This window comes from Ictalurus furcatus, chromosome 22 (genome assembly GCF_023375685.1).
Source record: "Ictalurus furcatus strain D&B chromosome 22, Billie_1.0, whole genome shotgun sequence".
Classification (NCBI taxonomy): Eukaryota; Metazoa; Chordata; class Actinopteri; order Siluriformes; family Ictaluridae; genus Ictalurus; species Ictalurus furcatus.
Genome location: NC_071276.1, coordinates 15,234,251 through 15,248,176, shown reverse-complemented (window position 1 = coordinate 15,248,176; position 13,926 = coordinate 15,234,251). Strand labels below are relative to the sequence as shown.

General features: G+C 38.3%; 1 protein-coding gene across 2 annotated transcripts in view; it reads right to left on the bottom strand.

Moving 5' to 3' along the window:
* The window catches only part of abca2 (ATP-binding cassette, sub-family A (ABC1), member 2), a 77,519-nt gene extending 69,002 nt beyond the window's left edge, over window positions 1-8,517 (bottom strand). For both annotated transcript variants that reach the window (XM_053610726.1, XM_053610727.1), the window contains exon 1: window positions 8,110-8,517. Coding sequence is in view for 1 of the 2 variants with exons in the window: in XM_053610727.1 (XP_053466702.1) it covers window positions 8,110-8,175 (66 nt within the window). In the remaining variant the exon portion in view is untranslated. The remainder of the gene's footprint in view (window positions 1-8,109) is intronic.
* Window positions 8,518-13,926: the final 5,409 nt, after the last annotated feature.

The following is a 13,926-nucleotide window of genomic DNA, read 5'->3' as shown; positions in this document are numbered from 1 at the left end:
TTTCTTAATACCGTAAATACACTCATCAGAGAAAAGCTTGTTGGAATATTACTTCTTTATTGTTTAATCAAGAAAATACTATTGTGAGATCCCAGCACAGAGAGTTCTGCTTACTTTTGTTTTTCATTTTTGTTTTCAGTAATGTCTTGTCCATGTAAACGTAGTCACTGATAGCAGTAATCTAATTGTTGACCTTATTCTGAATAAGACAATACTGTGATTGAGGTGTTTACATGAGTTTAGAATACTCCTTTCATGTTCCCGTTGTATATGTTATAGAACATAGATTGATTAACAGCACACGTCATTACGTCCCCGCGCCACGCCGTCCGACGTTCCCTCCAGAATTTCACGTATCGACATACAGTTGGTCTTCGTTATGGTACCGTATACAGTTTTTGGGCATTTTAATTTTTAATTTTACGAAAGCTTCAAGTGCGGTTAATTATTTGTCATGCTGTACGTGCAAATAGACGACTGCTTGAAGCCGTGGGCTGCGTCCGTAACTGCATACTTACCGTCTATATAGTAGCTGAGATACATGTATTTCTCCTACTATACAGTAGGTAAGTACGTGGTTTGGGACACAGCCGTGCTCTCTTGTTTGCCACCAAACGGTTGAGCACTGCCATGTGTGTACGTGTCCTGTCACAAAATGCAGTGAAAACTCTCACACGATGTTAATAGTGTGATTAAGGTATGTACATGTCTGTAATGCATGTCGATTTGTGTTTACTTCGAGTATGACTTTAATCGGATTAAGGTAATCAAAAATGGCTGTTTACATGCTAGTTTCTTAATCAGAGTATCGTCTTAATCGGGTTAATATTTGATTATTGTTGTCCATGTAAACATACTGATTGGTTTGTTTTCCTAATGTTTGCACCTATTCTGTATTCAGCCCTATATTGTTTATTTATACCTCGTTGTCTTTCGTGACTTTCGTGTTTTCGTGACTTACTGAGACTTACTTTCTGTTCCTGTTTAATACTGCTTTTCCATTGCTTGTACGTTATTGCTTTTGATTTTGGACCTTGCTTCTTTAAACCTGAGCCAGGCTATGAACTTGATTATGATTCATGGATTGTTCTTAATAAAACCCACACTGAGTTTTTTTTTATAAACACTTAATAAATACACACTTGCATCCTGCCTCTAACCAAATGTTAATGTTATTTTATTCAAGTTTCAGTATGAAATGTAGCATAAATCCAGCACTCATCAACATTTTGAGAGCGTTGTGACAGACAATTGTATAATTTGTACAATTTCATGGATTCACGTCATCTAGAGATTTTTGGTTCTAAATATATTTTTAAAAGTCAGATTTAGAGAAAGACAATATTAGTATGTTTCCACTCTAATTAGTGGGGTTTATAAAGGTCTATATGTCATAATGACAGATAACTTGATAACTTATATCACCAAACAAGCGTTTCAGGAATATATGACATGACAAGACATGACTGTGCTTGATGGGCACAGCTGAAGCCTTCATCAGAGTTACTACACTGTATGTTGTGGTGGTCACAAGTGGACAAACACAGTTTAATTCAAATATTACACTGGCACGATGCATCAGGATGCAAAAATGTGAGGATGTGAACCATGGAAATGTGCAATATCAGTAATCTATTAATTATGCATATAATGGAATTGCACTTTTTGAACACCAGAGGTAACAATCTGAGCATCCCATAGAGTTCAAATACATAGAGAGCACACTGGTCATGTTTCTTTCATGGAAAGCCTGCGAGATCATCGTCTGCATGTGAAGTGAACGATATCCCAATAGCTCCGGATTGCAACAACCAGCACGCATTATACATTATAACATGACCACATTAGAACAGTTTAAAAGAACTTTCAAATAAGACCACATCTGTGCGTCTGTGATCTACGGTGCCTGAGACAGACGGCATGGAAAACCGGCATTTTAGCCAACTTTGGAGCTCTATTTCTGCTGCAGAAGACATAACATTTCAGTCGGTCATTTGGCTAGACATTTTATTTATTCAATAAAAATTTGGGGGGAGAATTTATACATTTATTTATGTATTTATGTATTTATTTTTCGGACATGGTGAACCTTAATGGTGTTCAAATTTTCTGAGAATCAAATCGAATTGAATCATGAACACAGTATCGTGAAACGAATCGTGACCGGAGTGTATCGTTACACACCTACATATTACTGCTGAATTTTTACATTATTTATTTTTGTAGTTCACATGTAGACAGGTTATACGTGATTTATCCAAAAATCTGAAAAGTCACGGACATGCCCAAAATCTCATTTCTACCTGTGGTTCTAGCCTTGCCTTAATAAAGGATTTATCCAAGCAGATGCTTAGGGGCCTGTCCTAGTATTCAAACTCACAACCTTCAGATCGCTATCCCAGCGCCTTAACCTCTAAGTCAACATTGCGGGGGAAAAAACTTGATTTGATTGGCCAATTCAGATGTGCCTATGCCTACAAAATGAAGCAAAAAGCAAAGCAGTTGCAGTTTAAATATAGCTCAGTGTCACTGGAGGTGATTAATCACTGTTACATTTACATCCACTTTATGTTGATGCTTACAAAAATAGAAATCCACTCTCTGATTCCCAGTCAGACATCATTTTGTCACATTGCCGCAGTAAAACCTTCAAAACGTTGCCGCTATAAAGATGTCATCGGCAATGCAAATGATAGCACTGCCTGTAGCTTCCTTTACAGGAAATGAACAGGTTAAGAGCTCATTACCTAATGCTATAACCATGGTGTCTTTATGAGACATGAAAGATTAAGAATCAAGTACTATCCAAACATCTAAAGAAGCGTCAAGTGAGGGTTTTATTATTATTTAATGAACGTCAGATATTTTGTGAACAGGTAGTTATTTGTAAACGGATCAAAAGGTGCTGATTGATTTTCTATAACAGCATCAGAGTGCCGTCTGCAAGGTTTATATTATTAATCAAATTATTATTAATAATAATAATAATAATTCTATAGTAGTAACTTACACAGGGACTCGTACAGTGGACGCTCCACACAAATTCCTGTGAAAATATGGTGAAGTTTTCTGTGAGGAAACATTTAGTTACCATTTAAGGACGGAGCCTCCAGTTTCAGCACTTTGTAACGCTCAAAGTTAAAGCTGCAACTACGTTTGTAAACACGGGATAGTCTTCGGGATGGAGGGCTTTTTGGTTTCTTGGCAACATGACACCTCATTTTTAACACCTCATTAACTTTGAGGGAAAAAAGGGGTGAGGTTGCTGAGGGAGCGACTATTTATAGATTCTGTAACATATATTCTAACCAGGACTAACATTTCAGGGACAATCCAAAACATTAAACGTAGCATGGATTTAAATTACAGTGTGACTCTTTGTAATTGGTAGAGAGAAATTAGCTTTGGCACATTGCTGCGGTATAAGAGGAACCAAATATTTCAAGAGTTTCTGTTATTGGAAGTGAATCAACTTCCTAGGTGTTAACAGTAACTCTGCTTCATGTTGGGTCGCATCACACCAGCCCGTCATTGATTACTTTCCTATATCTCACACCTTATCGTGTTTTATTCCGTTCTTAATACATAACAGTAAGACTTTAGATTTGTAAATCTGATTGTAAATCTAGATCTGTAAATCATCTTGTGAGTGAATATTAGAACTGTATGACTAACGCATCCCATACCATTTGCAAGGAAAAAACCCACTGGCGTGTCCAGGATTTCAGATGTGACATGGCACCTCCTAAATTACATATAGTTTAAGGTTGTATTTACAGAATATACAATTTGTTCTTTGGCGTGAAAATGAGTGTACACCATGACATTACAGTATTGGCTTCATATATGTTCTAAAGTCTCTAATACTCAAGGGATTTGGAAAAAACAATCCAATTCATTTTTTTTTTTTTGTATAGCGCTTATGACAATGGACACTGTCTCAAAGCGGCTTTACAGAAATATATCAACACAGGATACAGATTTTAAGTGTGTGGACGTATCCCTATTGAGTGAGCTGGTGGTGACGGTGGCGAGGAAAAACTCCCTAAGATGATATGAGGAAGAAACCTTGAGAGGAACCAGACTCAGAAGGGAACCCATCGTCATCTGGGTAACGACGGATAGTGTAAAAGTAAAGGAAAGTTCATTATGATTTTAATATATGAAGATCCACTGTTCAACACTACAATTATTTAAATCAGTGGTCACCAACCCTGGTCCTGGAGCTCTACCGTCCTGAAGAGTTTAGCTCCAACAATAATCGTGTCCACCTGACCATCTAATGATTGCCTTAAGAAGTTCTTGATCAACTAAAACAGGTGTGTTAGATTTTGGTTGGGGATGAAACCTGCAGGAAGGTAGATCTCAAGGAAGAGGGTTGGTGACCACTGACTTAAATCAACATGAGCTAGATTGGATTTATTAATCCTGCATGAACTGCACAAGAACAGTGAGGTCTGAGTTGGGATAACAACCGTATTCTTCATCATTTTTTTGTGAATTTGGCATGTTTCAAAAGTGACGAAACTTTCTTCCACTCTAACCCTAGGCATTGGTTCATAGCACATCATAATTGCTCCAAATGCTGAGTCTTTATTCAGTATCCGTGTAAAAAAAAAAAAAAAAAAAGAGAGAGAGAGCACTGAAGTGATGCTGCTACAGCTGTTAAGTTTTGCTGATTTGCCTTTTCCCAAAGCCCATCAATCTACTCCTGAACTCCTGAGCAGGCCTGATTAACCTGGCCCTGTGACGTAGCTGTAGCTAATCTTACAGGGGTGATCCTTTCCTCCAGGGATCCTGAAATACAATCGAATAGGGCCTGGTGTTGCTAAAAATAGCTCGCAGTCAGAACTGTGGCATTCGCTGACTGCGCTGTGAGGTCGCTGGGAGAGGAAGCTGGGATGCTTGGAGAAAACATGTAAATAAGCGCAATCATAATAGATAACGATGGGACTTTCGAGTTTTTTTTCCCCCCCCAGTATGAAACATTCATTCCATCAGCGTGCACGATGAATAGAGTATCAGACTGACGTTTAAAGAAAGTATTCAAGCGTGTGAATGATTCAGCACGTTTCCTCCGATACTGTTTACAACATGATTCACGTCTGCTTTATGATCCGGCTGTGAACATTAAATTTCAATATCAATTTGTGCATCTCGACAGCTCGAATTACAGCCTCATCCTCCTCTGCTGGCACGCTATCAGACTGCTTGATCTTTAGACCGCCAATTCAAGCATCCATCTCGAGTTAGGTGAGAAAAAAACAACAAGTTTGGGTGGATAAAACGATTCTTAATTTAAATCAAATGAATGCTGGCGCTTCTAGTCAAAGCATGACAAATTACTGCTCCATTCGAATGCTGTTCTTTACATGAACAGCACTGTATGCTTGCTTTATTACTGGGAACAATGCAGGCATAATGTAATTGCAAAGTCTTATTTGCTTAGAACGGAAAGGCCTTTGTTAAATCATGCTTCCCTCTGGATCTAAATTCAGAGTACAGCCTTTATTTTTTTCCTACAACTTGCAGTTTGTTTTTTTTATATTGAAGGAGCATGCTTTCATCTGTGTGTTATTATCCTTTCATATCCACTCCACCATTACAGTAATCTGTGAGTACTATTCAGCTTCTGCGGTGTACATTTTACTTAGGTTGGACTGCAAAATTAATAGTAGCTGGGCAGTGGTAGGTCAGATGTTGGCCGACTGATCGGAAGGTCGTGAGTTCAAATCCCAGCACTACTAAGCGTCTACCGCCGGGCCCTTGAGCAAGGCCCTTAACCCTCAACTGCTATTACAGTTCTATAAATGACATAAATGTAAGTTGCTCTGGATAAGGGCGTCTGCCAAATGCCATAAATCTAACTATAGTATAAAAGTGACAAAGCAAAATGGATGTTCCGGTCCGTTTTTTTTTTTCTTTTCCTTTTTAAATACAACACGAATAAGATATCAACACCAGAAACCGAATCGATTGTATCATGTTCATAGCTTCATGAGATGACTGCATGTGGGTTTTGAGTCCAAATTTATGCAAAAGTGACACGGTGATATGTGTTAAGACACGTCATGTCCTGTGCTTAGCTAGATAAGCTGCTGGCAGGCCTGTAGAAGTAGAAGAAGAGGAAGTAGAAGAAGGGTGTGTGTCAATCAGCTCCCTAGGGAGTGAATTAGTATATCGTGGGACACCGATGACTTAATTTCCGGCGACTCAGCAGCAGGCAGGACCAATATCTTTCTGACATTATATGTTGTATAAATTTGTTTGCTTAATCACATGCATTTCTGTCATGGTGCTTCATGCAGGATCGTAGGCTTGCTAGTGGATTTTTAAATTTTTTTTTTAATCATTAAATACTTAAAAGTCATTAGACTCAAACAAACCGTATATAGAGAGTCAAATAAACTTAAAAATCGCTAATACAAGTAAGAGCTACAGCAATGATAATAAGCTGCTTACATTTATAGACAAAGTTGGCTGAGCGTTTGTCCGCCATTTTTTTTCTAACTGAGGGGCTTCGGGAAACATAGTGAGTGCGGATGCGCCCTGGATTTGCGGTGCATTGTGGGATTTTTTTACGCCACGAAGGATTTTGCAATTGAGACAGCCCTTAAAATGGCCGCCTCGCTGATCAGCGCTGTTACAACCCGCTAGCTTTGGGATGGGAAGTTTTTTGGGGGGTTTTTTGCCATATTTTGTGTGCAGGTCCGGACTACCGCCCAGAGTTTCCAGCCTGCCCTAGTCTGCCTTGCTCCCGCCTCCCAGGATGACATCGCTGAGAGGCGGCCATATCTGAAGAGGAAGAAGATATATTCTATATTCACAATTCGATATTCTGTATACACAATTCGTTGCCATTTTTTGGGGGGAGAGGGTCCTTTTGTCTCTGTTTTTGGCTTAGGGAGTTAGGGAAGTATTTTCTTTGTAATTTTCTTTTTAGGTAAGCTAGCTACCTAACAATAGAATCCTTTTGTTTATTATTTTGGCTTTGGCCCACCCTGAAGTTATGCCTGGTTTCGTTCTTTGTAGAGCTGTATGTCTATAATTCTGTTTTACAATATACCACAATTTTTTTTTTTTGAACAACCTTGTTGTGTTGTTATTCCTGACTCCCTCATTTTTAAAGGTCAAATTCCATTGAATCCCGAGCTGGTTACTCTGTGCGGCCTAACCTAGACTGGGCCGTAACAGCGCCCTGACTACTGAACTAGTGAGCTGAATGAGACACACCCGAAAAAGATGATGACGATACCGAAGATGGTGCCAGTAGGAATTTTTTGGTTCCCTGACAGATCTTTACCACCTATAAAGATACATTTGATGTTGTCCCTTTGGGTCACATGTCACCTTCCCTGACCCTCCCCACCCACACTGCTGAAAACATCTGTGACTACTATTTCTCGATCGATGTCACTGTGTCTTTCAAAACTTCAATAACGACCGACGTCCATCTCTCCAATGATGCTGAAATTGTTACAGAAAAGGACGCCTTTGTGTTTCTGATCTGCACTGAACAGAGATACTCTCTGACAGTTCACATCCAAGCCTACACTTCGCAGCTCTGACATGAACGCTCACGTTCTGCTTTCATGTCCTGACGTGCTGATTCCTCGATATGGACTTCGGTTCTTTTACAGGAGCGCACACCAGACTGTTGCTTTCTATCATCAACAACAACCAACGCCTCCGAATACATGAGGATGACCATGTTCGTGTTTGTGGACACATTTAAAAGCAATAAAGCAATGAGTAATGTGCTGGTTCTTACGCATCTCTGAGTCTATGTACTGTATAGGTGATATAGATGCTTCTGTAAAATAGATATTGCAGAAGCATCCTGAGCTCTGGTTCAGTCTCAGCATTACTAGACTACACTATGGGAGTAGCTCCAGTGCAACCTGTTAATGAGTGTGTGTGTGTGTGTGTGTGTGTGTGTGTGTGTGGTGTTTCTAAAAAAGCAGCAACAGCACATCAACATGCACACACACACACACACACACACGTGTCCAATGATCTGTCAAATACACATCAGGTTTTCTCCTGCAGGTTTAGAGAGACGCTCAGGGTCTCAGCCCTTCATCATCATGCAAAAGGATGATCACTCACCGGCCCTCTGCGCTTTAAAGAGACGTTTTTCCACAGAAGCAGATGAAGCTGATGAAGGAAACCCATGTCTAATGCAGTCGGAAAAGGGAATCAGATGAACTGAGCAAGCATCAGAGCGATGACAGCGCGCGCAGCTCCGTTACCACCGGTCCCTCCACTGGCCGATCATCAGTGTCGCTGTAACGGCTGAACCGCTCCGGGGAAATTTCCTGCTTTCTGGTGAATCGCCATGTACAGACAGAAACCAGAGAAACCGAGGCTTCGCGTTCGGCAACACCTAGCACACAATGCCTGTATTTTCACTTCCGTGTCGCCGAATCAGAGCTGTCTGGACTCACAGCCGCGTTAACTAAACAATCTCAGGTCGAAGCCGACTGATAAAAGCAGCTCGTCGGCGCGCGCGGATGCGTTCAGTGGAACGGGCGGTTCGTGAATTCGTGAATCATTCTGTATGAACGACTCATTCGAACTGAATCAGAGGAATCGATTCGCACGCTGGGATAGCTTTTTGTTGTTGTTGTTGTTGTTTGTTTGTTCGTGTTGTGTTGTTGCTGTTGTTGTTTGCTTTGTTTTGTTTTTATCTGTCACTGTCATGACATTTCAAAATATGTATATGTGTGTATATATAATTGATTTTCTATATATAATTGTGGATTAAAAAGGCCTACTGTTAGGCTATATCATGCTATAAACGTACAGTGGGGTCTAAAAGTTCTGTTTTGCATTCTTTTCTAATCTAATACAAGAATTGCCCTTACAAATTATATTGCTGACAACAACTGGAGTGAAAAGTAGACTCTTTGAAATGTTTACATGAATTTCAGAGATTCTGTCTGCTTTTTTTTTTTTTTTTTTTTTTCAACATTCAGATGTTTATTGTCATATGTAAAGGAAACAGTGAGTTAGACAGTACAATTCTTAGTCTGTGAGTCCTTCCAGGAACCTCTGACATCATTTAAACAGGACATAAGGAAAACACAAAGGCATAAATTACACATAGTGCAAGAAACAAAAACAAAAATAAACACCAATATGCATACAGGTGCAAGAGAAAGTGTATAAGTGCATTGTAAACTTATGAGATGTTCGTGTGCATGAAAAAAAGTGTAGCCTGTATGTGCAATTTTTATTTTATTTTTTAAAATTTTTAATTGCTTTAATTCATTTATTTGTTAGTTAGTTTTTGCTTTAATGCACTCGAGCTGGCATGAACTCCACAAGTTTGTGCAAAACCTTACGATCCGTTTTATATCAAATCCATTCAGTAAAAGAGATTAGTTATGCATGAGGAAAATCTGACCTTCTGTACAAAGCAGTTAACATAGTTAATATCATGCATTTGCTTGCATTTAAATAGGGACCTAGAAACAGTGCCTGTATCTTGAATGTTTAATATATTGAACATTTGACTTTCTTTGCTTGAATTTTTATTATTATTATTATTATTATTATTATTATTATTATTATACTAAAAACCTGTTTATTTTTTAAATAGAACAAATCACAGTTTTTCATTGTGGTCAATACTTTTGACTCCACTGTACAGTAGATTCCTACTTGAATCAGGTTGACATTTAGACAAGGTTCTGTGTAAAACTGTGAAAGCTCCTTGCACATGAGGCTATTTCCGGACCGGAAACATATAGATGGTAAATCAAACAAAACAAAACTCACTTCAGCTGATTCACTGAAAATGTTTCATTTTCTAAATAAGTAGAGAAAAGCAGAAAAGCAGCGACTCCAACAGTAAAGACTGAGCCATCAACTTCCACTCAGAAATACGGTTTTCTTGTTTCCTGTAAACTATAAACAATTGAGAGCTCCAGAGATGATATGTAGGGGATCACTTACAGTAGGCAATGCCCATGATTTAAAACAGGAAGATTATATACTCTTTCTTAGCCATCCGGTGTGTTTTTTGTGGTGTTTGTGGTCACAAGAATGCACAGTGAAAACAGAAAAACAAAACTTTATCATAATCATTAGAGGTGTCTGGTGGTTTGCAACTATGTTGCTGATCAGGAGTATTTTTTATGATTTTCATTTTTTTTTTTTAAATTCTCGATCCAATTCACATTAGGATGTAAATCTGAAATCTTTATCATTAGAGGTGTCTGGTAGTTTGTAATTATGTTGCTGATCAGGAGTATTTTTTATGATTTTTATTTTTTTTTAAAAAAAATCCTCGATCCAATTCACATTAGGATGTAAATCTGAATTCTTTTTTTTTTCAACTTGGGTTTTGTTGTTGTTTTTGTTGTTTGGGGAGTTTGTAAGAGAGAAATAATTTATGTAAATTTACACCTAAAGCTTAAAAAATCTGAACGTCAAGATGAGTCATACTTTTTCATTTAACCCTAGCATAAATATATTTGTATTGTATATTGACAAATGCACAAGAGTTATTACACACACACACACACACACACACACACACACACACACACACACATATATATATATATCCATCCATCCATCCATCCATCCATCTTCTATACCGCTTAATCCTTTTCAGGGTCATGGGGAAAACTGGAGCCTATCCCAGGGAGCATCGGGCACAAGGTGGGGTACACCCTGGACAGGGTGCCAATCCATCGCAGGGCACACTCACACACACACTCACTCACACACCCATTCATACACTACGGACACTTTGGACATGCCAATCAGCCTACCATGCATGTCTTTGGACTGGGGGAGGAAACCGGAGTACCCGGAGGAAACCCCTGCAGCACGGGGAGAACATGCAAACTCCGCACACACAGGGTCACAGGAATCGAATCCCCGACCCTGGAGGTGTGAGGCGACCGTGCTAACCACTAAGTCACCGTGCACCCTATATATATATTTATGAAGGACTGCTCATTTTGCCATGCAAAAGCTTCTGGGTATTTTATAGAAATTCTTACTCCTCAGTAGAAGGTGTTTACTTTGTGGTAAGAATTTGAATTAAGGAAAGACAGTGCTAACCTTTCAGGATGTGGTTTCCAGTTTGCGCAATTTCAGATCAAGCTGCATGTCTGATTTCCTGTTGTTATATACCACAGGTATTTTACAGAAGAATAATGTATGTGCAAGTAATTTGTGCTTTCCATTTAGAATAAACAGGGACAGTGTGTCCAGATATGACAAGACTATTACTGGATAGGATTGCCTGGGCCAGATGTTACATGGATATTGGGGGAGATTTTTAGAGGGCTGAAACCTAATCTGAGGGATTGCAGGACAACTATAGTGAGCGAGTTATATAGTTGAAGCTTTCAGGCAGTGTGTGTAATGAAGAGCCAATTTGACCTTTATCCAAAGTAAATCTTATCAAAGGATAGAGATGTTAACGAACAATGATTTGACACGTTACTACATTTAGCAAATAATATATAGCGTAACAGTCAACACGGCACAGTCCAGGCCAATAGTTCTCAAATCCTTTTGTCTTTATATTATGAGTAGAATCTGGTGTATTAGAAATGGCAGTAGGTCTCTAAGATTATAGCTAAAATGGCTCAATATAAATAAATAGATAGATATTCGTGGCAACATGCTACACATGCATTTACGTAGTTACGTGAAAATGGTAACTACCAAACTTGAGTTAAGCATTAGGTACGTAGTGCTCAACATCAGTGTAAATTGTAGACTTGTGGAAAAATTTGAATGATTTAATGATACTAAATAGACATTAACGCCACAGCAGGCTAAAATGATATTGGAGAAACAGTTGAGATAAGTATGACTGAGTTAGCATGGTCCTTGTCATTATTTTGTAATTACAATATTATCACACATTGTTTGCTGTTCTTATCTTTATTGCATTGTCCTTATCGTTCTGTTGGGATTTTATTCTCAGTTTATGCATGTGCATGTATATTTTTAGGAGCACTGTTGATTTACCTCATTGCCCCACTGATAGCTATAAAGGGCTGCCTGTTCTGTTTTTTTTTCCTGTCACTATTTTTCTGTCTTCAGTCCGCCATCTAGTGGCTCACTTCAGTAAACCATCTACTCATCAGTCCCCTCTTTAGCATTTCTATTATTTGTAACTGTGAATTGTACAGGTTTTGAGAATACCACATCATGCAGTACTGCTCGCTGTGCCAGTGATGTCTACAGTGCTGGTGAGCTCATGTTAAGCAAAAGTAATCCACAATAAAAACTTGTTCAATTTGAAGTGTGTTATCATGCTCTGTGTTTTATTTTGTCTCGAGACTATCAAGCCTCCGCAAATCATGACTGGGTTATGTCTGACTTATGATTGAAAACCTATTCCAACCTGTAAATTTCTCTATTCATGTCACTTTTACCACCACCGCTGAGCACTAAGCAAGGAATAAACCGTGATTATTATAATGTGCTGTTACAGGGAAATATTCAATGATCCCAAATCAGTCAACCACCCTGAAGGTTTTCTTTCCTATTTACCCATAAAAGCATGTCCCAGTGTTTTATTACTCTTATACCACAGCAATTTGTCAACATTTGCAACCGATTTGTAATGTATTAATGAATGCCACATGTTTTGTTTTGTTTTTTGTGTTTTTTTAAAAACATTTATGGTTACATTTAATGTTGTGGAAGACAAGTTAGTTCCTGTTATCATTATATAGCAGTTATAGTTCCTCAACAGCCTCTCTTTTTTTCTGCTCACTTCCAGTTTATAAGACAAAAGAATGTGCTGATTCAAAGCATAAGTCAGGAGGAAAGTCTGTTTCTTCTTCCTAAGTCAGTTTGTATTTCTACTTTTATTTTTAAATAATTTATAAAGAGGCAGAAAATGTTGAGATTGCTAAAGGCATGTTTTATCCATATCTGTATTATTTCTTGGTGTAAATATAGTAAGAAATAAAGCACATTTGGTGAACTACCTCCATGTGTCTACAGATTTTCTTAATTATTTTCATGCAACCCTGTAATGGATTGGCACCCTGTCCAGGGTGTACCCCGCCTTGTGCCTCATGCTCCCTGGGATAGGCTCCAGGTTTTCCCGCAACCCTGAAAAGGATAAAGCGGTATAGAAGATGGATGGATGGATTTTCATGCAACTAATGTTAGAGCCCTGTATTTCAGGTTGTGTGCAGTGTCACTGAAGAAAGAAAGAAAGAAAGAAAGAAAGAAAGAAATGGTGTTTGTTGAATAAATATAGTCCAAATATTTCCCCATATAATTAAAATCAAATTAAACAAATAAAAAACAAATGTTTAATTGTCTCAAATCTATGATTATAGCATCATGTTAAATACAGAAAATTCTTTGGCACAGTTAGCTGCCAGGTGTCTGTTATTTTCTTATACTGAGGCAAAACTTTAGTAGAGTTAGTAAAAGAAAGTACAGTTCTAAATCAAAGTTTCTGATATTTCTGATATTCTGATATTTGTATCGTACGGTGGCCGTGAAGTGCAAAACACATCAGCAAATCAGAAAACACATTAGCAAATCAGAAAACACATTAGCAAATCAGAAAAAAACGGAAAAGGAAGGTACATTTTGTGAATGGATTACTTACCGCTGATTGGACGACATATCTGTCAATCAAGACACACAGGAAGTACCACAGGCTGCAGCGCTGCGTTACTGCTGGAAAGTCCGTTCGTGTGTGTACGTCTTAGTATGTTTTGTCCGTACTTCGGTTTATAATATGGCGTTCTGCCCAGTTTCTGCAGTTCATGTGGAAAAAATCTTTTTTTTTTTTAAGTTTTAAAAATAGACACGACAGAAACCGAGTACAACCCTATCACGTCTAATATTGTATAATGTATATACAGAAAATATTGTGTTTTAGTGTTTTGTGAATTGTATTTACATGTTGTATTTGTGAAGTGA